We start from the raw sequence: 23,573 nt of genomic DNA, 5'->3' as shown, positions 1-23,573 counted from the left end.
GTGGGCAGCAGGATGTATAAGCAACTGAAAGTAAACGCATGCAACTATCTCCAGTGTGAGGTTTCTATTCTTTTGACTTTTTTTTTTTTTTTCTGATTGGCAGGAAATAGATTTCTTTTCTTTTCTTTTTCTTTCTTTTCTTTTTCTTTCTTTTCAGCCCACAACCGAGGCACATGGAGGGTCCCAGGCTAGGGGTCTAATTGGAGCTGCCGCCGCTGGCCTGCGCCACAGCCACAGCAACACCAGATCTGAGCCGAGTCTGTGACCTACACCACAGCTCACGGCAACGTTGGATCCTCAACCCACTGAGCGAGGCCAGGGATGGAACCTGAGTCCTCATGGATGCTAGTCGGGTTCGTTAACCACTGAGCCACAACGGGAACTCCCAAGGAATCAATTTCTTAGGAGAAGATGCTTTTGAGAGATGCAGGCAGGCTCTGCCCCGAGGATTAGGCGGGCTAGTTTTAGCCACATTCTTTTGACGTTGTCATTTATCACATTCAACACTTTACAGCTTGTTTTATAGCGAGTATACATTATCCGTATATTACACATTACGCATATACCTCATAATTGGAAATAAAAAGCTTTGTTTGCATGTTTTAAAAGGAAGGCAGGTGGGTAGAAGAAGCCAAGAGCTGGGGGCACAGAGCTGGACGTGCTGGGCTCCATGCCTGGGCTCTGGGCAGGGAATCACACAGCCTCTTCTCAGGACCATGTTTTCTGCGGAGGCCAAGCAGGATCTTTCCATTCATTTGTTTTACAGCCACACCTCTGGCCTCTGGGAATTCCAGGGCTAGGGGTTGAACTGGAGCTGCACCGAGGCCTACCCTGCGGTCACAGCAACACCTGTGCTCTGCTGGGCAGCTGTGGCAAGGCTGGATCCTCCACCCATTGAGCGAGGTCAGGCATTGTCTCCGTATCCTCACAGAGATGTCTAGCCCTTAACCTGCTGAGCCACAACGGGAACTCCTGACCACAACTCATTTTTTACCACCTGGTCACCTCTTTGTCGCTCTTAAGGCTGTTGTTGTGTTTACATCGCATTTTTAGCTATTTTCCGTGGGCAGCCTCGTCCATAGACTCTAGCCCGTCTTTTCCAGTAGTGGAATTTCTGTGGCAGAGTAGCTCACTCCCAACGTGGTGGGTCCTGGAGTAAAGGATCAGCATGTGCTTCCTCACTTGTGATCTGAAGACAGTCTGGCACGTGTTCATATGTGTCGGGGATTTTAGTTCTTTATTTGGGCCTCACCAGTGACACATGGAAGTTCCCAGGCTAGGGGTTGAATGGGAGCCACAGCCGAGCAACATGGTGTCTGAGCTGTCTGTGACCTACACCACAGCTCATGGCAATGCTGGACCCTTAACCCACTGAGCGAGGCCAGGGATAGAACCCTCATTCTCATGGATACTAGTCGGGCTCGGTACTGCTGAGCCACAAAGGGAGCTTTCTTTCTTTTTTGATGTCAGAGATTTTAATGTCATTGTCTGAAAGTGGGACTTCCCTTGTGGCGAAATGGAAACGAATCCAACTAGGAACCATGAGGTGGTGGATTCGATCCCTGGCCTCCACCTGTGGGTTAAGGATCTTGCGTTGCTGTGAGCTGTGGTGTAGGCCAGGAGCTACAGCTCCGATTAGACCCCTAGCCTGGGAATCTCCACATGCTGTGGATGTGGCCCTAAAAAGACAAAAAGACAAAAAAAAAAAAAAAAAAATCTGAAAGTGCCATTTACCTGCATGCAAGAGAACTGAAAAGATACTCTGGAACATACACAAATAACGAATTCATATTCTCTGCCTCATCCCCCTTCGCCCAAGTGCTCTACTCAGAAACCATGGCAATTAGTAATTCTGCATTTTTCTCCCCAGAAAACTCTCTCTATTCATTAACACACACTGTTAGGTCAGTAAAAGAGCTCAGGCCACAGACTGGCAGAAATTCTAGGCCAATTCCCCTATCCAATAAAGGACTAGTAAGTCAATATACACAGCACCCTTCAACTCCACAAAATGAAAACAAATAGTTTACAAATGAAGAAGAGCTGAACAGACATCTCTTTAACAAGATCTATCAATGGAAATGCATACGCAAGCGACTCAACATCTGAAGTTCTTAAGAAATGAAAATTAAAACACTGATGAACCATCACACACCCATTAGAAGAGCTGGAATCCAAGAACTGGTGATATCCACCTGCAGAGAACAGACCTCAGGTTGCCGACGGGGAGGGAGTGGGATGGACGGGGAGGTTGGGCTGAGTGGATGCAAACCATTCCATTTAGAGCGACTAAGTCATGAGCTCCTGCTCTGTAGCACAGGGAACCATATCCAGTCACTTGTGATAGAACACATAATATGAGAAAAAGAATGTGTGTGTGTGTGTGTGTGTGTGTGTGTATGACTGGGTCACTTTGCTTTCCAGCAGAAATTGACTGAATATTGTCAAAATTTTTTGTAAAATTAAATCAAAAAAGTAAAAAAACAAAAACAAAAACAAATGGGTGGTACCAGGTGCTGAGCAGGATGTGGAGCAGCAGAACCCTCATCCTCAGGGCAGGAATACGAAGCAGCACAGCCACTGGGTGACGGTCAGCAGGTTCTCAGGAAGCTGCACAGGGACTCAGCACCCAGCCTGCTGAGCGCACGGGTCCTTCTCCAGCTCCTCTGAAGACGTGTTTGCACAGAACCCTGCGCACAAACGGTGAGAGCAGAGCGGCCCTTAAGTGTGGGCTGCACTTAGGGACTTCCTTCTAAGGACTGGCGTGTGGAAAGGGGGGAAGTAAGAATGAAAGTTCACACGGAGAGACCTGGGAACACACCTTAGCCAGGTGCCAGGTGAGTGTATGGGTCCTTCTCAAGTGGAGGGTAAACACCCTTGATGTGGGGAGATGGTCCCTTCATCTCCGTGTCCTCTTCCCCCAGACCCTTTGGCTCTGTCATCCAAGCTCAAATAGACATTGCGCCATATCCCTGAGCAGGACTGGAAAACACCAAGGTCATCAAAGTCGAGGAAAGGCTGAGAGACTGTCATAGCCAGAGGGGCCGGAAGGAGACAAGATCGGGACTTAATATAATGTGTCTTTGATACGATCCTGGATCAGGAAAAAAATAAAAAACCAGTGACAGTCAAAGAAATTTTGGAGTTTGGTAAGAATGTGTCAATATTGTTTTATGGGCTGTGACAAATGCATGAGGGTGACATGAGATGTCGGCCCAGAGAAACCGAGTGTGGGACAGACGGTAACTCTCTAGTAACTGGGCTACTTTTTGGTGAATCCCAAACTACACTGACGTTGAAAAAGATTCATGTCACCCAGAAAGGAACAGGGAGTGGAAACATCCATTTTCTTTTATTTTCTTTTTCTTTTTTTTTTTTTTTCCGTCTTTTTAGGGCAGCACCCGCAGCATATGGGAGTTCCCAGGCGGAATCGGAACTGTAGCTGCTGGCCTACAGCACAGCCACAGCAACGCCAGGTTGGGAGCCGGGTCTGCGACCAAAAAATCAATGTTCTACATTGAGTTTTCCAGGGTGTTTTCACCAAAGGATAAAGACAGGAGTAATAGGGAGAAAAGATGGAACCTTCAGGCACAGGGCAGGGCTCCAGGGCTCTCCTCTCCTCCAAACCCTGTCCCATCCCAGAGCCTGACCCCAGAGCTACCCAGAAGGCATCTTCATCCCCCACTGTTGCCCAGCCTCCAGGTCAGCATCTCTCTGCCTCAGACCACAGGGCATCTTCTCCCCAGGCTGGGCTGAAAGGAGTGAACAGAGCAGTGGCGTCCCCGTGTGGCCACAGGGCTGATGACAGGAGAGCTGAGCTCCCTTTTGACCTCCTTACCAGGCACCTACCTGCCCAGGGTCTCCTTGGGCTCCCAGCAGCGGGGTCAGTGCTGTGCACACCAGGTGTCAGGGTTTGAACCAGTGTCAGGTTCAAAATCTGAATTGATTCCCCCGAATGCATGCTGACACAGAAGTTTGTATCCTCACTGGATGAGCAAGGGATTTGGCCTTAGGGAGGACCAGCCCTCAAGGGCCTAACAGCTGGTTCCCAGGGTAAGGGTGGAGCCTACAACCATAGTGGGTGTCATGGTCTCCTGGGAAGACCCTTGAAGCCCAATCCCCTGACCCTTGTTTTCAATGCTGCTTCTAGAGACAGTCTCCTCCAGGGAGTCAACCCTGGACTCTCCCTTCCAGGAAGGGTGTAGGGGGAGCAGGACGAGGAGGAGGGCCCAGGGGAAAGGCCTAAGAAGATGGGGAGTCTCCTGGGAAAGTGAAGAGAGAGGAAACGGTGACAGTCGGGGATGGAGGCACAGGAGAGGGGAGGGAAGGACCAGAGAGCAGGGCCGGGGGCAGGTCAGCACAGGGGACACATGTGCAGGGAGGGCGGGGTGTGTGTGTGGAGAGGCACAGGGGCTTCTGGCCTGGGCGCTGGGAAGAGGCTCTGCTTTTCCCCTGGATGATAATCACACAGGCCTTCGCTCTGGGCTGGGCTGGTAAACGCTGCTTCAGTGTGAGGCCTTTTTCTGTCCTTACAGGACTGTCATAACTCAGACCCACCCGGAAGGAAGGGCAGAGCAGACAGGAGAGTGGGGAGGTGATTCAAGGAATCCCCCTCCTCCAGTGAAACACCCCACCCCCGTCCCCACTGCATCCCCCCCACACATGATGCTGGGGACAGGGACAGTCAAGGGACAGCCTGTCCTCAGCACACAGCCCTGGGCTACTGGGACCCTGGCTCATTGGGAGCTCAGACAGCGGGGAGCACTGTGGCACAAAGACTGGCCACAGAGCTTCAGAAAAAGAGCCGCCCAGCTGGTGGCCACGGAGGTAGATTGTCTTCCCCTTGTATTTTCTCCAAGAGTTTGTGACGTGCTGCCGTTAATAGTTGAATGTTTGATAGAATTCACCAATGAAGCCATCCAAGCCTGGAAATTTCTGCCTGGAGTCTTTTTTAAATTATGAATTCAGTTTCTTCAATTCATAAGAAGTCATTAACTTTCCTGTTTCTTCTTAATTCAGTTTGGTAAATGGTGTCTTTAAAGAAACTGATTTACTTGATACTAGTTATCAAATGTATTTGCTTAAGTTGTTTGTAATAGTCTCTTTCCTTCTGAAACTACTTTTGATGAATCCCACAGTTTTTAAAAATTAATCTTTAGAATACTCTTTTTTTTAAGTTTTATCGAAGTATAGTTGATTTTCAAAGTTGTGATAATTGAAGTGTGTTAGTTAACTTCTAAATATGTGTGGATTTTCCAGATGTCTTCATTTACACATTTCTTTTTTCTTTTCTTTGGTCTTTTTGCCTTTTCTAGTGCCGCTCCGGTGGCACATGGAGGTTCCCAGGCTAGGGGTCTAATCAGAGCTGTAGCCACAGGCCTACACCAGAGCCATAGCAACGCCAGTTATGAGCCGTGTCTGCCACCTACACCACAGCTCACAGCAATGCCCGATCCTGAACCCACTGAGCAAGGCCAGGGATCCAACCTGAAACCTCATCGTTCGTAGTCAGATTCATTAACCATTAAGCCACGACAGGAACTCCCCCCATTTCTGAGTTAATATAATTGTGGTCTATACTCTTCCCTCCCTCCCTTTCTTTTTTTCTCTTTTCTTTCTTTCTTCCCTTCCTCCTTTTTCTTATTTTTAATGGCTGTACCTATGGCACATGGATGTCCCCTGCCGTGGATGAAATCCAGGCTGCAGCTGTGATCTCTGCCTCTGGATCCTTTAACCCACTGTGCCAGGTTGGGGATCGAACCTGCACCTCCACAGAGACCCAAGCTGCTCCAGTTAGATGCTTAACCCACTGCACCACAGCGGGAACTCCATCTACACTTCCAGTCACTTTAAACTTCCTGAGACTTGTTTAGGGTCAGAATATTGTCTCTTTTGGGCGCTGTTCCAGGTGCACTGGAGAAAGACCGTCTCTTCTGTTCTTGGTGGATGTGATGGTCAATACATGCCGGTTAGTCGGGTTAGCTTGGGTTTAAGTCCTCTCTACCCTTACTTGCTTTTTGTTTACCATTTCTATTATTGATCTATACAACAATCGGTCCGTAAAGGTAACTGACATATAAAGGAAATAATTTTATTTCCTCATTTGTTCTATTGCGTAGTACTCCGTGTATTTTAGAGCTCTGTACAGGACAGAAATCTTTTTCTTTAGGCCACTGGCATGTGGGAGGTCTTGGTTACTCCTCATAACCTGGTCTGTCGCGTTACACGGATACACTAGGACTTGATCCTACACTGGCCTCTGGCCCTAAAGCTCACTGCGAGCTCACTCTTCAGCCAGTCTCTCAGCTCTGCCCAGTACAGATCAGCCAGGATTCAGGCCACTGATTCAGAATCCTTTCCAGGAGTTCCCTTCATGGCTCAGTTGTGGACAGACCCAACTAGGATCCATGAGGATGCAGTTTCAATCCCTGGCCTCGATCAGTGGGTTGGGGATCAGGCATTGCCCTGAGTTGTGGTGTAGGTCGAAGACATGGCACAGATCCCGCGTTGCTGTGGCTGTGGTGTAGGCCAGGAGCTGTAGCTCCAATTTAACCCCTAGTCTGGAAGCTTCCATGTGTCATCTGTGGGTGCATCCCTAAGAAGCAAAAAAGAGAGAACAGAAGAAGGAGAAGGAGAAGAAAAAGAAAAATCTTTCCTAAATTGTGACGGGTCAGGACCAGGGAGGGTAATTCTGAGTCTTTCTATGTTGGCAAGATAAGAGGTTTGAACCCAGACATGGTTGAGGCTGCAGCTTGTCCAGGTAACTGGCCTGAAAAGGGTGCCAATACGGAGACAAGAGGGGGAAAGAGGTGAGGAGTCTCAGCTGTACTCATGCCCCTGGCTCCAGTTACACCTGAGGGTCACCCCAGCTTCTTCTTAGTTGGTTCAATAAGACAAGGACTCCTCCTTTGAGAAGCCTGAGTTGAATTTCTGCCACTTCCAACCAAAATGGAACGGATCAATGCCATCTGGTTTCACTTTTCCAGCAATAACATGTTTCGATTTGCCCAAATAGTAGAGCGAACCTGAAGGCAAAGCTCTGTTTATCTAGAGCCTTTTTGCTTGCACAGCTTCATGGTCAATCATGTTTGCTTCACCCCCAGAAAACTGAAGGGGATTCTGGAGGGTGTGAGACATTTCAAAGCAGCACCCAGGTTTGTGTATGCCGAATGTAAAGAAGCTGCGAAGCCTTCTGTTGCTGGGTTATTTCGAAGGAAATGGTAGGCACTGGCAGAGAGTTTTACCAAGAGAAGCTAGGATTGAAAAAGCAATTATTGGTGCACTTAGAATCCTATTTAGAAGATGGCCATATATTTTTCTGCCCTTGAGCAAAAGCCAGGGATAGGGCCAGTCACCCCAAGGCTTGTACCTCATTTAGACAAGACAGGAAAAGGGTCTACCTACCTCCCAAGACCCAGCATCTTCCTCCCTCTGTAGCGCCGAGTGGCAGTTGTGCTCTATGAGGTCTTTGGAAAGCATACACGGGAATTGCTGGTCCTTCCGGTGACAGAAGAAAGGCCCTTTCCTTGTGCAGCTCACAGAACCAAACTTTCTGTGTTGGCTTCCCACCCCTGGGCTCCAGTGCTAGGCAGCTGGGGACCAAACTGGCCAGAAACCACCTGGGCCCGAGGGTCCCCCTTGAAATGTTCTCTTGCAGATTGGACAGCACAGGGCTTCCTCCCTGGGCCTGAAAGTGACACAGCTCTTGGGGATGCAGGCCTGGCAAGAGCTGGGACCACAGGAGATGCTCACTGGGTCCTTCAGGAGCTCCCAGCAGACCCTGAGGTCACCTGTTCCAGGAGGTTCCCAGCAGTGGGCCTGATACCCTGACTGCCATCCCAGGCTTGCTCAGCAATCCCTTCTTTTCTTTTCCTCAAGTTGTAAACCTTTGATTTGCATATTAAAAATGTGTGCATTCCAGTGATTAAAATCATTGAACATGAACCTAAAGAAATGACACCCTGATTTTACAGGCCACAGGACATCTGGGACCAACTTGCTTTTTACTCTAGATTTCACTGTAGTTTCACCAAGTTTCCTCCTTCACAAAACGCAGGTTCTCTCCTTCTCTCCAGCCAAGCAATTCCTTTTTTTTTTTTTTTTTTTTTTTGTCTTTTGTCTTTTTTAAAATTTTAGGGTCTCAACTGCCCCATGTGGAGGTTCCCAGACTAGGTGTGGAATCGGAACTACAGCTGCCGGCCTACACCACAGGCACAGCAATGCGGGATTCAAGCTGTGTCTGCAATCTACAGCACAGCTCAGGGCAACTCCACATCCTTAACCCGCTGATCAAGGACAGGGATTGTACCCGTGTCCCCATGGATACTAGTCGGTTTCCTTAACCACTGAGCCACAACGGGATCTCCAAGAATTCCTTCTTAATATTGACTCTGGGACAGGAGCAGGATGCAGTTAGGAACGTGAACAAGAATTGCAGTGGGAGGAGGAGTTGTTGGGGTGGAGAGGAGTAATCTAGGCCTCAAGCTGGGCCTCCTAACTGGTCTCCTCACTTGCATTCTTATCCTCCCCAGTCCCTTCTCCACATGCGGGCAGAGGGGCCTTTCTGCGAATGGAAGCTCGCCTTCGCTTCTGGTTACGGCAGCAGGCAAGGAGGGCTCTTGGGGCGGGGCTCCGTCATCAGCCTCCAGCCACCAGAGCAAAGATGGGTTGAGCCTCAGGTACATGCCAGGCACTGTTCTGAGCCCTTTGCTTGTATCAGGGCAGCCAGTCCTCACCGCAGCCCTCATGCGTTACCCATTTAGTAGATGAGGAAACAGGTGCCCAGAGGGAAAGTAACTCACCTGAGGTCACAGAGCCAGGCACTGTTCTGAGCACTTCCCAGCTCTGGGAGTGGCCGGGAACCCACTGCATTGCTCAGTCCCTACAGGCGAGTCCCCAGGGTTGGAAGTGACAGGAGAGTTGGTTCCACACTGGCTGATGGATTGCGTTTGCTGGGGGTGGCAGGCAGGGTGGGTCACAGCTGGCTGCAGGGCATCAAAGGTCTTTCCATCTGGGGAGTGAGCTGGGCTTTCCAGATGCTGTGGGAGAAGAAGAGCAGGGGCCGAGCAGCGTTTACTCACCCCTGGGTCACTTCACAGCCCGAAACACAGCCCCCCGTGGACCTGAGAGTCACGGGGGGATCACTCTGTCCTTTGCATCCCTGTGGTCTGACGGCTCTGCTCCAGCTGACGTCCTGGGAACGTCTGCTCTCCAAAGTGACACCAGAGGAGGGGTCTGGCCACAGCCCTGCTCAGCAGCACTTCCTCCCTGCTGCCTGCTGCTCCCTTCTGGGGCTTCATGGCGAGAGTGAGAGGAAAACCACCAGGAGAGAAAGAGACCGTGACACTTATGCCAGTAAAGAGAGAGCAACATGTCTGTCCTCAAAAAGAAAAGGGTTCTTAGGGAGTCCGACTGAGCGGGTCCTTGTGGTCGGAGAGCTGGGCGCCCGTCTTTTGCTGGAGGATGGTGGGAGGATGGCCTCAGTTTCTCTGGCCTTCTGGGATCCTCTTCTGACCATTGCTGCGGTCATACTCTTTCCTAGAGTCAGCCCTGCCGCCAACGGACAGGCGCAGTGAGGGCACTGCTCTGGCTTGTGCTCATCCTTATGGGCCGATGGCTCCTTCGGGAAATAGTCGAAGGAAGGGGTTTGGTCTGGTTTTCTTTTGTGGCTGCTCGCCCACTTCTCTGCGCCTTTCCTTGTCTTTCTGTGCAATGGCCGTGGTGGTCCTGGCATCTGTGCTTCATTTAAGGTGGGTCATCATTTTTGTGAGAACCATCGATTCAGATACAATTCACAAATGCAATTCACCCGTTGGAGAGGATTGGTTTTCGCATGTTCATAGAGAGGTGAGACCAGAACCACAGTCATCTGGGAAGAAGCCCATCACCCCAAAGCCTTTGAGACCATTGTCATCCCCTGTACCCCGTTATTCCTCTGCGGTCAGCCCCCATTTCCCTCCCCCGCTCCCCTCATCTCTAGACAACCAGTAATCTGCTTTCTGCCTAAAGGGATTTGCTTATGAATCCTGTAAACACAATTAAATCACCAACATGAGTGGTGGTGCCTGTTCTTTGGTGGAACATGGTGTCTTCAAGGTTCATCCATGCTGTGTTAGGCCTCTGGTCTCCATTCTTGTTTTAGTTCCAAGTAAGGTTCTCGGGCTCACGTGTACACCTTTATTTATTCATTCATCCAGTGATGGACAGTGGAGTTGTTCTTATCGTTTGGCTACTATGGACAACGGTGTTATGAGTATCATGCACAGGGTTTTGTGTGGACCGATGTTGTCATGTCTCCTGTGTAAACAACGAGGAATGTCACTGTCGAGTCAGTCATCCGGGAGCACTGTGTTCAACTCTGAGCAACTTCCAGACTGTCCCAAAGTGGCAGCACTGTTCTATACGCCCCCCACGCGGATGATATGGTTCCAGGATCTCCACATCCTCTCTGAGGACGTGAACCTTGGTTTCCCAGATTATCAGGGAGCCGATGTCTCTTATCCTCCGCATGTCAGTTCTGGGTTACATTTTCTAGTACAATTCATAAGCTTGAGAAACCCCAAGGGAAGGTTTTTCCAGATTTGACCAATAGCCTGAGAATAAAAAGAACTTTTCGTCTGGATTACTGCCCACATTGATATTTTGACCTGAAGAATTGCTTCCTTGCTACTGTACTTATGGAAGCAAGCTTTCTTTATTATTGTTTTTCTTTTTTTGGCTTTTTAGGTCCACACTCCCTGCACATGGAGGTTCCCAAGATAGGGGCTGAATTGGAGCTATAGCCACCAGCCTACACCACAGCCGATCTGAGCCATGTCTGCAACCTACAGCAGAGCTCACGACAACCCCGGATCCTTAACCCAATGAGCGAGGCCAGGGATTGAAACCATGTCCTCATGGATGCTAATCGGATTCGTTAACTGCTGAGCCATGATGGGAACTCCTGAAGTTTCCATATTTGATCATTTTTTTTGCCCAACCCCAGAGGCATGCTGGAGTACCCAGGCCAGGGATGGAACCCGCGCCACAGAAGTAACCACAGACAGAGCAGTGACAGTGCTGGATCTTGAAGCCACTGGGCCACAAGGGCACCCCTTTTCTCTATTCTTTTTATTTGTTTTCACTTGAAGAGGCAGCTTTAAAGCAAGGCCTACCATGCTACTGGAAATAGAATCCCCAGGGCTCATTTTTTAAACTCCTGCTGTTTATCTGGCGCCAGGGTTTGTGCTAGAGTCCAAGTCCACCTAAACCAATGGTACTTGATCTCTCTGCTGGTTTGTGGAATGTTTGTGAAATGAGAAACAGACAGACATTGTAAGAGAGAGTGAGCAAGTCAACCTCTACTTTCTCTTGACCCAGAGGGGTCATTGCCAAGAAAGAGAGGACAGCATGTCATTGACAGCGTTCCCATTTTGGTGCAGCAGAAACAAGTCCGACTATGAACCATGAGGTTGTGGGTTCGATCCCTGGCCTCACTTGGTGGCACTGCAAGGTGTAGGTCAGAGATGCGTCTCAGATCCTGTGTTGCTGTGGCTGTGGAGTAGGCAGGCAGCTGTAGCTCTGATTTGATCCCTAGCCTGGGAATCTCCATATGCCTCGAGTTCAGCCCTAAAAAGCAAAATAAATAAATGAGTAAATCAAAAAAATCACGTCCTTGAGTCTTCTAAACCAGTTGGATGATTAGCTTCTCCTGGACCTGAGATTGAGCACTTTGGTGTCTAAACGGGGGATTTTAAGGGCTTTTGTGGGGGTCCCAGGGAAACTGGTAAATATGGGAACTTTCCCAAGAAGGACGGGAGTGTCCAAAGAAATATAAAACTTAACGTAAAATGTCGGTGTGTGTATCTAAGTATTCACGTGTCTGTATATATTCATGTATAGATGAATCGCATGAAGATTTACACAGAGACAAAGGCCGGGAGAAGACATTTTGGAGAATTATGTCATCTATCAAAAATGCGCTCTGCTTGTCCGGAGTGTAAACTGGAGGAGACAGAAGCTGGACCCCGGGGCAGAACATCGCAGAAGCGGACGGTGTCATTTCTGAGTCCTTCCTTCATCCCTCCAAACCCCAGTGCCTGTGATGTGCCAGGTCAGGGTCTGGGCTGGGGCACTGCTCCCAACATGGCCATGTGTCCTTCCTTTCTCTTCCTTCCCTCGCCCTCCACCCAAGAATCTGTATCCTCTTCCCAGAGGAGGGCAAGCTCAAACTTGAGGGTGTTGGTGGGAGGCTGAGACCCCTCCCCCCGTAAGAGGAAAGCTTGCTTCCTAAACATTGCCGCAGGTTCAGCCAGCCCCAGGCGCCACCAGGCAGGGGACCACGGGCCAGACTCTGACTCGGAACCTGGGCACACAGGGAAGCTGGCCCTGTGCTGAATGATTTTAGCACATGTGGCAGAGGTGGCAGTAATGTCACCCAGTTTCCAGGAGCAGCAGGGACAGCAGGTCTAGCCCCGAGTCCACTGTCCCCCATCAGACTGAAGGTGTTGTGAACGGTGGCATCTGTGCCACCTGCAAGGCAGTGGTTCCCGGGCGGGACCCGAACTGGGTAGGGCTGTGGATTCTGTTCCTGGCTGTGTGGCCTCAGGGCTGTTCCTGAAATAAAACAAAACTACAAATCTGTCTCTCTGCCTTTATTTGATTAGAACCTTTTTTTTTTTTTTTTTTTGTCTTATATCTTCTTAGGGCTCTACCCGCAGGACAAGGAGGTTCCCAGGCTAGGGGTTGAATTGCAGCTCTAGCTGCTGGCCTATGTCACAGCCACATGGGATCTGAGACTTGTCTTCCACCTACACCGCAGCTCACGGCAATACCGGATCCTTAACTCACTGAGCGAGACCAGGGATCGAGCCCGCATCGTCATGGATACTAGCCGGGTTCATTAACCACTGAGCCATGATGGGAACTCGAATTTAGAACGATTCGAAATCCTTTTGCCCACAAAGAACTTTGCAAGAATAACACACAAGGAAACTCTCAGAGAGCAAGATTCAGAGATTCCCCCCCTAGTTTATTGAGATATGATTGATATAAATATTAAGTTTATAGTGTACAAATTGTCGATAGGAAACACTTACGTACTGCAAAGTGATTATCGTCATAGCCTCAGCCGACAACTGTGTGATGTCACATCTTTACCATTTGTGTGTATGTGTGTGTGTGTGTGTGTGAATTTAAATCGATTCTCTTAGCAACTCTGAGGCTTTCTTTATGCTGAGCTGAGAACGTCCTAGGTCAGCCACCTGGTTATACCCCAGGGTAGAGAGGACATGTCTTGTCATTTGCTTCCAGGAAAACACCTGGAAATGTGTATTGAAGAGCCCACTCCAGGCTGATCCCTCTCTGACCACTGACCTCCGTGGATCTCACTCTGACAGAGCCTCAGGCCTGCTGGTCGGGATTATTACACATCCTCAGGCCTCTTCCCAGACCCCCCATCTCAGCACCCTGGGCATGGATCCAGGAACCCTGATTAACAAGCTCTGCAGGGGAGACTGAGGCACAGGCACGTGGGAATCCTGGGGACCATCTTGCCGCTCAAAGTGTGACCCGGAGACCAGCAGGGCATCAGCACCAACCTTGCTGTAAAGGCAGAAGCTCATCCTCTTATCAAGACCTACTGTATCTAACGAGGCATCCAGCTGAGTCCTGTGTGCGTGGGGATGGGGACTCCCTGGGCCTGTGGTGTCTGGACCCGGGGTCAGATCCGCACAGTCTGCTCAGGTGTGTGTGCTCTGATCAGATCGCCCAGCGCTGGGGGTTCAGGGTTTAATCCTTGTCCTTCTTCTTCTGTAGTCAGTTCTCCCCTGGTGACCTCGTCTGTTCTGAGAGCTTTCAATATCATTCACTGGGTGTCACCTCCTCCATCTATTTCTCCAGCCAAGGCACCTCCCCTAAAGCCCAGATGGGTACATGCCACTCAGTGGCCATGTTCCTAATCCGAGTGCAGGTGCTGCCACCTCCTCAAATGTGCTCCTTCCAGAGTCTCCTCATTTCTTTCTTTTCTTTTTTTTGTTTTTATCTTTTCTATGGCCACTCCCGTGGCATATGGAGGTTCTCAGGCTAGGGGTCTAATCAGAGCTGTTGCCACCGGCCTACGCCAGAGCCACAGCAACACGGGATCTGAGCCACGTCTGCAACCTACACCACAGCTCACAGCAATGCCCGATCTTTAACCCACTGAGCAAGGCCAGGGATCAAACCCAAAAGCTCATCGTTCCTAGTTGGATTCGTTAACCACTGCGCTACGACGGGAACTCCCAGAATCTCCCCATTTCCACAGGCCAACTTGCACAGTCTCAAGTTTGGGGTGCCATCCTTCTTTCTGCTTTCTCACAGTCCAGATTTGATCCAGGAGGAAATGCTCTAAATCCATCCTGAGAACGTGTCGAGACTCCAGTCACTGACTCGTCCATTCCCTGCTCTCACCCCTGACCAGCAGCATCTCCTCCAGCCTGGACGCTGCTCTGTTTCCTTCCTCGACGGTGTCACTCGCCTTCCCCTCCTGAGTCTGTGCAGCAGCCAGACCCATGCTTCTAGAGAGCACTCACTCCAGCCTGATCTTCGGTCAAACCATCTTACAAACGCCACATCTGAGACAAAATCAAAACCCTTCTCACATGGGGAGGCCACACAATCTGGCTGGACAGTGGGTCTCATCCCAGCGCCTCCCTCCGGCAGCCTCGCCGGCCTCCTGGCTCCTCCCTGAACACATACCCCCTCCTGTCCTTGTGCCTTCGCCCAGGAGGGTCCCCTGCCTGCAGAGAACGTCCCCACACAGCCTCGCGGGCATTTCCTTCGGGTCCTTCCCATCTGGACTCAAAGGTCACCCTCCCAGGAAGGCCCACACTCACCCCCCACCCTGTCCCCACACACTTCTACTCGGGGTCACCTTCCCCAAGGCCCCTCCCACCTCCGATGTGACACGTCCCTCCCTGACGAGGCATATAGTGTCCACTCTGCCCCTCCCCCAGGACAGAGACTCCACACCGCCGACAAGTTTGGTCTCTGGCGACGTCCCTGAGGTCTCCCAGATGCCGAAAGCGTGTGTCCTGTGTCTGGCGCACAACAAATATCCGTTCAACAGAGTTGAATGACGGATCAGTGCACAGCCCCTCCCTCTTCTAGGGACAGTACTTTTACTAACATGCCCTCGGGCCACGTGCTGTCTGGTGGCAGCTCCAGCACAATGTCCATTCCCGGTGACATCAGGGCCGCCTGTCCTTTCCTCACAAGGGCTGATGTCCCCTCCCTGCCAGACCAGTCCGTCTGCTCACCCCACACAGCGCTCTTTCTCTCCCCAGGAAAGATGCTCCTGCGCTGCTGGCCCTAGATTCCCGCTGCTGTGAGTCTATCAGACTCTGCTTTCGAAATGCATGGGCTTGGATTGGAGCCGGCACTGGGCTGAGGAGAGCTCAGGGCAGAGGAGGGGGCAGGCTGCAGAGAAGATCCAGATCCAGCAAGAATGAGGTCAAGATGGAAAACCACTGGGTCCCTCCTGGTTGCTACTTCCAGAATCTCGTTCCCACAAAAGGATGGGGAAAAGTTAGAAAGAAGCATCCAGGCGTTCCCGTGGTGGCACAGCGGAAATGAACCCGACTAGGAACCATGAGGTGGCGGGTTCGATCCCTGGCCATGCTCACTGGGTTAAGGATCCAGCACTGCTGTGTGTTGTGGTGTAGTTTACAGGTGTGGCTCAGATCCCACGTTCCTATGGCTGTGGTGTAGGCCAGCAGCTGTAGCTCTGATTAGACACCTAGCCTGGGAACCTCGATGTGCCCTGGCTGTGGCCCTGAAAAGTCGAAAAAAAAAAAAAAAAAAAAGAAAGAAAGAAAGAAAGAAGCATCCAGGAAACATCTCTGGAAGGAGGGCAAGAGCTGGATGAGGCTGAAAATGGATCTCTTGATACCACTGAGATCCTGTGAGTAGGGACCCCTTGGACATGGGGGGACAATGACAGGCAAATGACTCTGGTGGCTGTGGCAGACGAGGGACACCCAGAGCAAAATGAGACTGTAATTTCACACATGTAAATGAAAAGTCCGTATTTAAAAAAAAAATCTAAAAAGGCCAAATACAAACACAGAATAAAGGGACTACTGATGGGACCAAGGCTGGAGCGTAGGCTACCTGGTGACAGGAGGCCCTTGCTAACCAAGCTCCTGAATACAGGACAAGGCCCAGGGGACTTCTCAGTCCCTGAGATCACAGGGCCTGGTGGAAGAAAGTTCTCCTGAAGGGACAAGGACAAAGGGACAGCGGAAAAGGTGACCCAGCCTGGGAGTGTCCACACTGAAGCCCATGATGCCCTGAGCTCTCACCGGGCACAGGCCCCGACCATGTTTCTCTGCTCACGTCTCACCTGGAACAGAGGCAGCACAGCACACATGTGGATTCTGGAAGGTTCTCAATCCTTCCATTTATTTCCTCTTTCAAACTAAGGAAATCTCTCATTTATTATCCCCTCAACTCCTCATGGCACCAATTAGAAAAAGCAAATTCAACAGGAAGTCATTACTCAGGGCAGTCAAGTTAAGATAAGGATGGAGATGGTGTCCAGTGGCCACCCCCCCCAGCCCAGCTCCCACTTGCAAGAACTGGAAAGAGGATCAGGGAAGAGAACACAGGTCAGGGTGAGGAGGGGACGTGGGGGGCAGGGCTGGGCCAGGGTCCCCACCTCCTCTCAGGATGCTCATAGGAACACAGACCCTTTCAGATGCAGCTGCAGAAACAGGAGTCAGGGGATCTGAAGTCACAAAGTGGGATGTGAACAAATCTTGTGTCCCTCAGTCCCCACAAGGCAGTTGTCTCACACTGTGAAAGAAAATCATCAGGAAACAGGCAGGTCAGTCAAGCAAGGGCTGACATGCTCAACAGCCCCACATGCTCCAAACGTCCCCCCCAAAGGTCCCCGTCACCCAGGGCACCCCCTCTGCCCCAACCCCCTCCCCATCTAGGCCCTCCAGGGTCTCACCTCTAGGACCCTTGGTAAGGGACACATCGGAGCCCTGGTCACTGTCACTGCCTGGGGGAGAGCAAAAGCAGGACAGGGTCAGGACCCCCAAGAGAGAAGATGACAGGTGAGTGAGCTCCCCCCATGGCCTCCTATCTGCACCACCAGGGCCTCAGGCATCACAACCCTCCACACTGACCTGCAGCCTGAGTGTAGCTCCCTCCTTTTTCACCTGGGGGAAGAAGACATCATGTGAGAGGCCAGGGAGACGATGGGTCATGAGATCTAGAGGAAATCCTAGAACCGGACCACAGAGACCTTTCCAGAACTTTGCCCAAAAATCTGGGACAGGATCAGGAATGTGAAGGAAGGAGATGTGGGGGAGACTGGACCGAGTGCCCTCCTGGAGGTCTCTACTCAGTGGGGGCCTCCCCTCCACTTCCAAGGGCTGAGAACCTGGTCCCCAACTGGAAGTATCCAGGGAACACATTTGTCTTTCATTTCCACATGTGCTTCACAGAAGGGTACGTGGTAACACTCAGCCCCAGACTCAGCACATGTGTGTGGAGGGGATGTCCAATAAAGATGCAGGTAAATTTCTACCTGAACTTAAAACACCTGACTGAGACAAAAAAAAAAAAAAAAAAAAAAAAACCCTCATATTCCCACCTCCCTTCCCTACCTGAGCGCTTCTTCCTCCAGATCACAACTCCAGCCACCACGGCTCCAGCGACCAGGACGAGAACCAGGCCAACAATGATGCCCACGATGGGGACGGGGGGCTGAGGAGGGTCTGGGAACAAAGGACGAGGTGAGGGACCTCCTCAGGCTGGAGTCCTGACCTTGCTGAAGGTCTCCAGAAGGGCTTCTGCTGTGTCTGAGAAGAGGCTCTGCCCCCAGGGCCCTCCTTACCCCATCTCAGGGTGAGGGGCTCCTGCAGGCCCTCGTGCTGCACATGGCAGGTGTAGCTCTGCTCCTCTCCAGGAGGCACCACCAGGGCCGCCCACTTCTGGAAGGTCCCATCCCCTGAGGGCCTGGTCTCCACCAGCTCCATGTCCTGGCTCTGGTCCTGGCCCTCCCGCTGCCAGGTCAGGGAGATCTCCTTAGGGTGGAAGCCCAGAGCCCAGCACCTCAAGGTGACCCCCAGGTCAGAGCTGGGGTGGCGGGTCACATGTGTCTTTGGAGGCTCTGAGGAAGAAGAATCAGAAAATTCACCCTGTGGGTCCCCTGCCTGGGCCCCTGAAGCAGCCTCATGTGACCAGTGGGGGAAGGGCCAGGACAATGGGTTTGAAAGGAAGCACAAAAGCCAGACACCAGCCTGGACTTGGGTATCTGGGAATAGCTCCCAGTCCTTGGAAAGTTCTAGAATCAGGATGAAAGCCAAGGTAGGAGGTTTCAAGACTTTAAGGGGGAGAATACAGTCATGTTCCTGACTTGGGAGGAGGCTGAATCCAGAAAACCTGGAGTTAAATCCAAAGCTGTTCTCAGGCTGAGCCCAGGGCTGAGAAAGTCATGGTTCACAAAATGGCGGCCAGGGTCAAAGGGCACCGCTGAGCAGTCCTTTCAGGGATGGTCTCCCCCTTGCACCCCAAAAGAGAAAGTCTTCCTTAACTGTCCTTTAGAGAAGAGGGGCCCCTGGGGAGTCCCTGTCTTGTGGAGAAGCTGGAAACCTAGGTGACTCCTCCCTCTCAGGACAGGCAGTGGGGGGCTTTCCCGCAGGGACCCCCTTTTCCTCTCCCTGTGGGAAGGCAGCTCCCTCCCGAGGGGAGATGGTGGAGGCCCCGCGGCCCCTGATACCTGCGCGCTGCAGCGTGTCCTTCCCCATCTCCAGGTATTTGCGGAGCGACTCCACACACGTGCCCTGCAGGTAGCTCCTCATCCGCTCCGCCACATCGGCCTCCTCCTGCTTGCGCTTGGAGATCTGAGCCGCCATGTCCGCCGCGGTCCAGGAGCGCAGGTCCTCGTTCAGGGCGAGGTAATCGGCGCCGTCGTAGGCGTCCTGATCGTACCCGCGGAGGAGGAGCCCGTCTGGTCCCAAGTAGCAGCCAAACATTCTCTGGAGGGTGTGAGACCCTGACCCCGCCCCAAGTCAGCCACGCCCCCGCCGCGACCAACCCGGGGTTCAACCCAAACTGAAAACGAAACCGGGGGACAGTCCCCGCCGGCTCCTTCCGGGTCGGGGGCAGGGCGGGTCCGAAATGCCGGGGTGACCCTCGGACCCGGAGGTCGGGGTGACCCCGGCCCGTCCCTGGGGATGGGGATGGGGGTCGTGAGCTGGACCCGGGCCCGCGTCGCTCACCGGCCTCGCTCTGGTTGTAGTAGCCGCGCAGGGTCTTCAGGTTCACTCGGTTAATCTGTGCGTTGTCCATGGCGTTCCGCGTCTCCTCATCCCAATACTCCTGCCCCTCCTGCTGTATCCACGGCGCCCGCGGCTCCATCCGCGGATTCGGGGCGTCGCTGTCGAACCGCACGAACTGCGTGTCGTCCACGTAGCCGACGGCGATGAAGCGGGAGTCCCCGCGGTCGGGCCGGGACACGGCGGTGAAGAAATAGCTCAGGGAGTGGGGACCTGGGGGCGGGAGGGTGAGACACGACCCTCCTCTCGGCGCGGGGTCCCGGGTGCGAGGTGGTGGGGCCGGGACCGGGCAGGGAGCTCGGGGCTCCGGAGGCGGGAAAGGGGTGTAGGTCGGAGAAGGGCCCCGGGTTTAGGGGGACGAACAGAGGGGCAGAAGCAAGGGAGGGACAGGACAGGACGGGGTGAGGTGGGGGGTCTGGGCCAGGACAGCAGAGTCTCATCTTCCTTGTGGGTCCTGCCCCCACCCGACTCCCAGGCGGTGCCCTCGCTCCTCCCCGCAGCGGCCTTGTTCCCGATCCCGCACTCACCCGCCTGGGTCCCGGTCAGGGCCAGGGTCCCCGACAGCAGCAGGAAGAGGGCTCCAGGCCCCATGATCCTCAGCCTCGGGGTCTGGGGAGAAGCTGAGCAGAGCCGGGTGGGTGGAGAGCTTATAACCGGGAACCGCAGTGGCGCCGATTGGCTTCTCCAGAAACCGGACACGCAATAGGAGAGAGAAGTGGGGCCGCGTCACGAGTGTCCGGGCAGGACGGCCCCACACAGGTTGCGAGACGGAGAAGTGAAACTGGGGACACGGGGACTCCCCAGCACGGAGCCTCCCCGCCCAGGCGCCGCCCTGGAGCCTGAGACCCTGAGAGCCACGCCTGGCTGCGGAGCTGGGACTCTGTCCTGCTCCTGCTCCTTCTGCTCAGAAAGCTCCGTGCCTCACGTGGCCCAGGGGCTGTGTACCCAGCGATTTCCAAACCTTTTAGTCAGAATATTCCTATAGTTTTACAAATTAGTGAAGACCTCAAAGATATGTTTGTGTTGATACGTCAGTGGATATTTTCCATACTAGAAATAATAGTTTAAAATTTCATCAATTTTTTAGAAGATATAAATAATCCATGCATTTCATATGAAAACAATTATTTCGCATAAGAAACACTGTAGTGTGAAGAGTGGAGCTTTTTACATTTTACTCTATGGCAAGTCTCTCTGCTGTCTGGTTCATGAGATGAGCACTGGATGTTTACGTCTGCTTCTGCACTGAGTCCATTTTGTGACTGACATCTATGAAGCCTAAAAGCCTCACACACATATAGGACGTGTATTTTTAATAACCTTTTCAGATAATTTTGGATGCTATCTATCATTATGGTGTTTTCTCAAAGATTATTTTGAACATAGACCTGAATCAGTATCACTCCATGTTTCCTATTCTGTTAAATTAAAAGCCTGGCTTGCACACTGACTGTTGCTTGTAGTAATGTAAGATTTTTAAGACCGAATACATTGTTTCACTAAGTTATATAGATCTTCCAGTGTCATTCATTCTTTCCAGTAAAGGTTGTATTCCATGCAAAAGAGGCTAGTGCAGCTCACAGAATGATTTTCCTTGGGACACAGTACTTTGGAAGGTAGCAGGAGTGTTTCATATGTACTTCCTACGTCCTCATAGAAGATACTATTAAAGTATGGATTGAAGAATGGTAATTTAGGAAAGATAAGATTTTGTATTTATTTCAAAAATTTTATTTAGTACAGTTGATTTACAATGTTGTGTTAATTTCTGCCATACAGCAAAGTCCTTTAGTTATACATATATGTATAATCTTTTCCATATTCTCTTCCTTGATGGTTTATAAAGGTAAGACAAGCATTTTTACTGCATCAACTAGGACATTTTATAGCAAACCTGCTTTTTTTTTTTTTCTACAAGTAAGTTGTGGTGAAATAACTACTATTGTAGTTGGCTACCCTAGTCCCCATTATTGCTAAGTTGTACCTCAAAGCAAATGTCAACATAGTGAAAAGTCAAATACTATCTTAGGAATGCTATGAATGTAGTTTTCACTCAGGGATCTCATGAAAGGGTCTCCATAACTTCAAGGGTTCCACAGACCACACTCTGAGAACGGCTCTTCTGAATAAACCTGGAAAAGTGTCCTCATTGTCCCTGGCCTTGGCCTCCTCTTCATTCCCCAGAGTCCCTCTCCCTGCCCTGGACTCCCTGCCTCCCCAGCCTCAGCTGAGGGCCCTGCCCCTGGGCTCCTCTAGGAGAGAACTCACCTCCTCGAAAGTGATGCCAGAGAGAGTCCTCCGTCTGGGAAGGGAGGTGGGGGGACAGGTGTTTCCCACTGGAACTGGGAACAGTCTGTGTCTGAAGGCGCCAGACCCACGCATCACCTCCTTGGTTTTGTTCCACATCAGCTTCATATGCATTCATGTCCCAGACAGGAATCTGTGACAGAGTCTCTGAGAGGAATCCTCTCTCTTGGGTCTAATGTATCTGATGTGAGGCCCACAAAGTGGGAAGAGCAGTCCTGTCCAACAGCACGTTCTGTATGAAGGAACTGTTCATATCTGTCTGTGTCATCAGCTACTCACTGACTACAGGTGGCTGTTTAGCAACTCAAAAGACGCTATTGTGCAGAGCACCCTTAAGTTTCTTTAATTTAGTTAAAGTAGCCATATGTGGCCTGTAGCTAGCATATGGGACAGTGCATATCAAGCATGTTCTTAATTTTCAAGCTCTTCCCCCAAAAGATATTCTGAGATTCATAGATTGATGCATATTAAAATAATCTTCACATGGAAGTCATTTGGGTCTTTCTGTGGGGGTCTTCGATATACCCTTAGAATGCAGCAGGTCCAAGAAAGTTTAATTAATGTGTATTTTCATAGTTGGAGTGTACAGATATTAACCAAACCATTATTTATCACCTTAAGGCACTAACTGTTCAAGATTGCCCATCACTGGAGCTACTCCTTGTCTATACTACCTTGGGCTCTTGGTGTTGTTTGCCTTCACCTGGTCAACGGAAGCAGACACAGATGGCTTCACTCACTGAGCCCAAGGGACAGTGTTTCTTGAACATAACATGTATCAAATACCATGTAGGACCTGTACCTGCGTGTAAAATCATAAAGCAGAAGGTGTAACCTTGTAACCCACCAGCTTAGAATTCTTTGCTGTCTGCTCCTGCTGTACTTTCCCCCATAAATTCAATAAGTTCCGTCTCCCTTCACACTTGGGCGCCTTGCTCCTAGATGGAAATAGACATGAAAAATTAACAATAGTGGAAGGACGACGTCTCAAAGTATCACCCAAAGTTGAAAACGTATAAAAAGTTATACATCTCAGTGTCACCTAGACAGGGGCGACAATACAAACACATGGCCATGTTCAAACTCAAAAGACACACGAAAATAATCTGACGGACAAACGTGTGACATCCTTCAGTGTTCTTCAGCCAAAGCCCCCTGGGAGCAGATATGTGGGCCAATAAGAGAGATTTCTGACTGGAGGCTGCTCGAGGGAGAACAAAGTCCATCAGAGACCACAGGGCATCTTAGGATGAAAGAGTTGGGGCTTTGGTGGGTGATTTCGAGGAGGGTGGATGGAAGAGGGGCTCAGTCCAGATCGGGTGTTGGTGTCAGGCAGTGGGGGCAGGTCTCTGACCGGGCATCTCAGTGACCTCCCCTGTAGGGAGGGCAGACTAGAGCCAGGGTCCAGCTGTGATTGCAAAGAAGCAGTGGCCACTTGTATCAGCACAGGGAGAGGTTTGGCACATTGTGAGAGCACAGCGTGGCCTCGTTTGGTCTGGGCTTAGACAGAAGGATGTCGTGGTCTCGTTTTGTCTCACTGTGTCAAGGTCAGTGTCCTGGTCTGATGCTGATGTTCTGCGAGGTGACTTCTGTCCAACAGGAGAAAAACCCGGCCGCGTGGTGAGCACCCGCCCAGCTTCTGACACCGCTGAGGCCTCCTGGAGGTGTCAGAGCAGTTCCTGATGTCAGCGGCTGCTTTGTCCCTCTGGAATTCCATGTTTTAAGTAACTAAACCCAAACAATAAAGAATATTAGAAAACTACTTGGAAAGAAAGAAAGGCACATGTCAAATATTTCACCAATAACTACATGTAAACCAAAAGGAAAGTGTAACAGAAGAAATGGGAATAAATTAAATCTCCTATTTTGGCAAAGATGAAAATAAGTGATGAGATTATTAGATTAAAATTTAGGCAAAATGTGCTTTCATAAATACTGACAGCATTTGAGAACTTGTGC

The 23,573-nt window shown here is 51.0% G+C and overlaps 1 protein-coding gene across 3 annotated transcripts in view; it reads right to left on the bottom strand.

Annotated features, from left to right (window-relative positions):
- SLA-1 (MHC class I antigen 1) overlaps nucleotides 1–20,217 on the bottom strand; it is a 96,018-nt gene extending 75,801 nt beyond the window's left edge. The window contains exons 1-8 of one of the 3 annotated variants that reach the window (XM_021098437.1): nucleotides 19,835–20,217; nucleotides 19,251–19,520; nucleotides 18,749–19,024; nucleotides 17,864–18,139; nucleotides 17,634–17,744; nucleotides 17,151–17,183; nucleotides 16,973–17,023; nucleotides 16,389–16,812 (exon numbers count right to left, since the gene is read on the bottom strand). In XM_021098437.1, coding sequence (XP_020954096.1) covers nucleotides 16,808–16,812; nucleotides 16,973–17,023; nucleotides 17,151–17,183; nucleotides 17,634–17,744; nucleotides 17,864–18,139; nucleotides 18,749–19,024; nucleotides 19,251–19,520; nucleotides 19,835–19,898 — 1,086 coding nt within the window. In that variant the 5' untranslated portion in view covers nucleotides 19,899–20,217 and the 3' untranslated portion in view covers nucleotides 16,389–16,807. Of the gene's footprint in view, nucleotides 1–16,388; nucleotides 16,813–16,972; nucleotides 17,024–17,150; nucleotides 17,184–17,633; nucleotides 18,140–18,748; nucleotides 19,025–19,250; nucleotides 19,521–19,834 lie in introns of those variants that run through there. The other 2 variants (XM_013977556.2, XR_001297765.1) reach the window with 2 other exon arrangements.

Source organism: Sus scrofa, chromosome 7, assembly GCF_000003025.6.
Source record: "Sus scrofa isolate TJ Tabasco breed Duroc chromosome 7, Sscrofa11.1, whole genome shotgun sequence".
NCBI classification, from domain to species: Eukaryota; Metazoa; Chordata; class Mammalia; order Artiodactyla; family Suidae; genus Sus; species Sus scrofa.
This window is presented reverse-complemented; position numbering and strand designations above follow the sequence as displayed.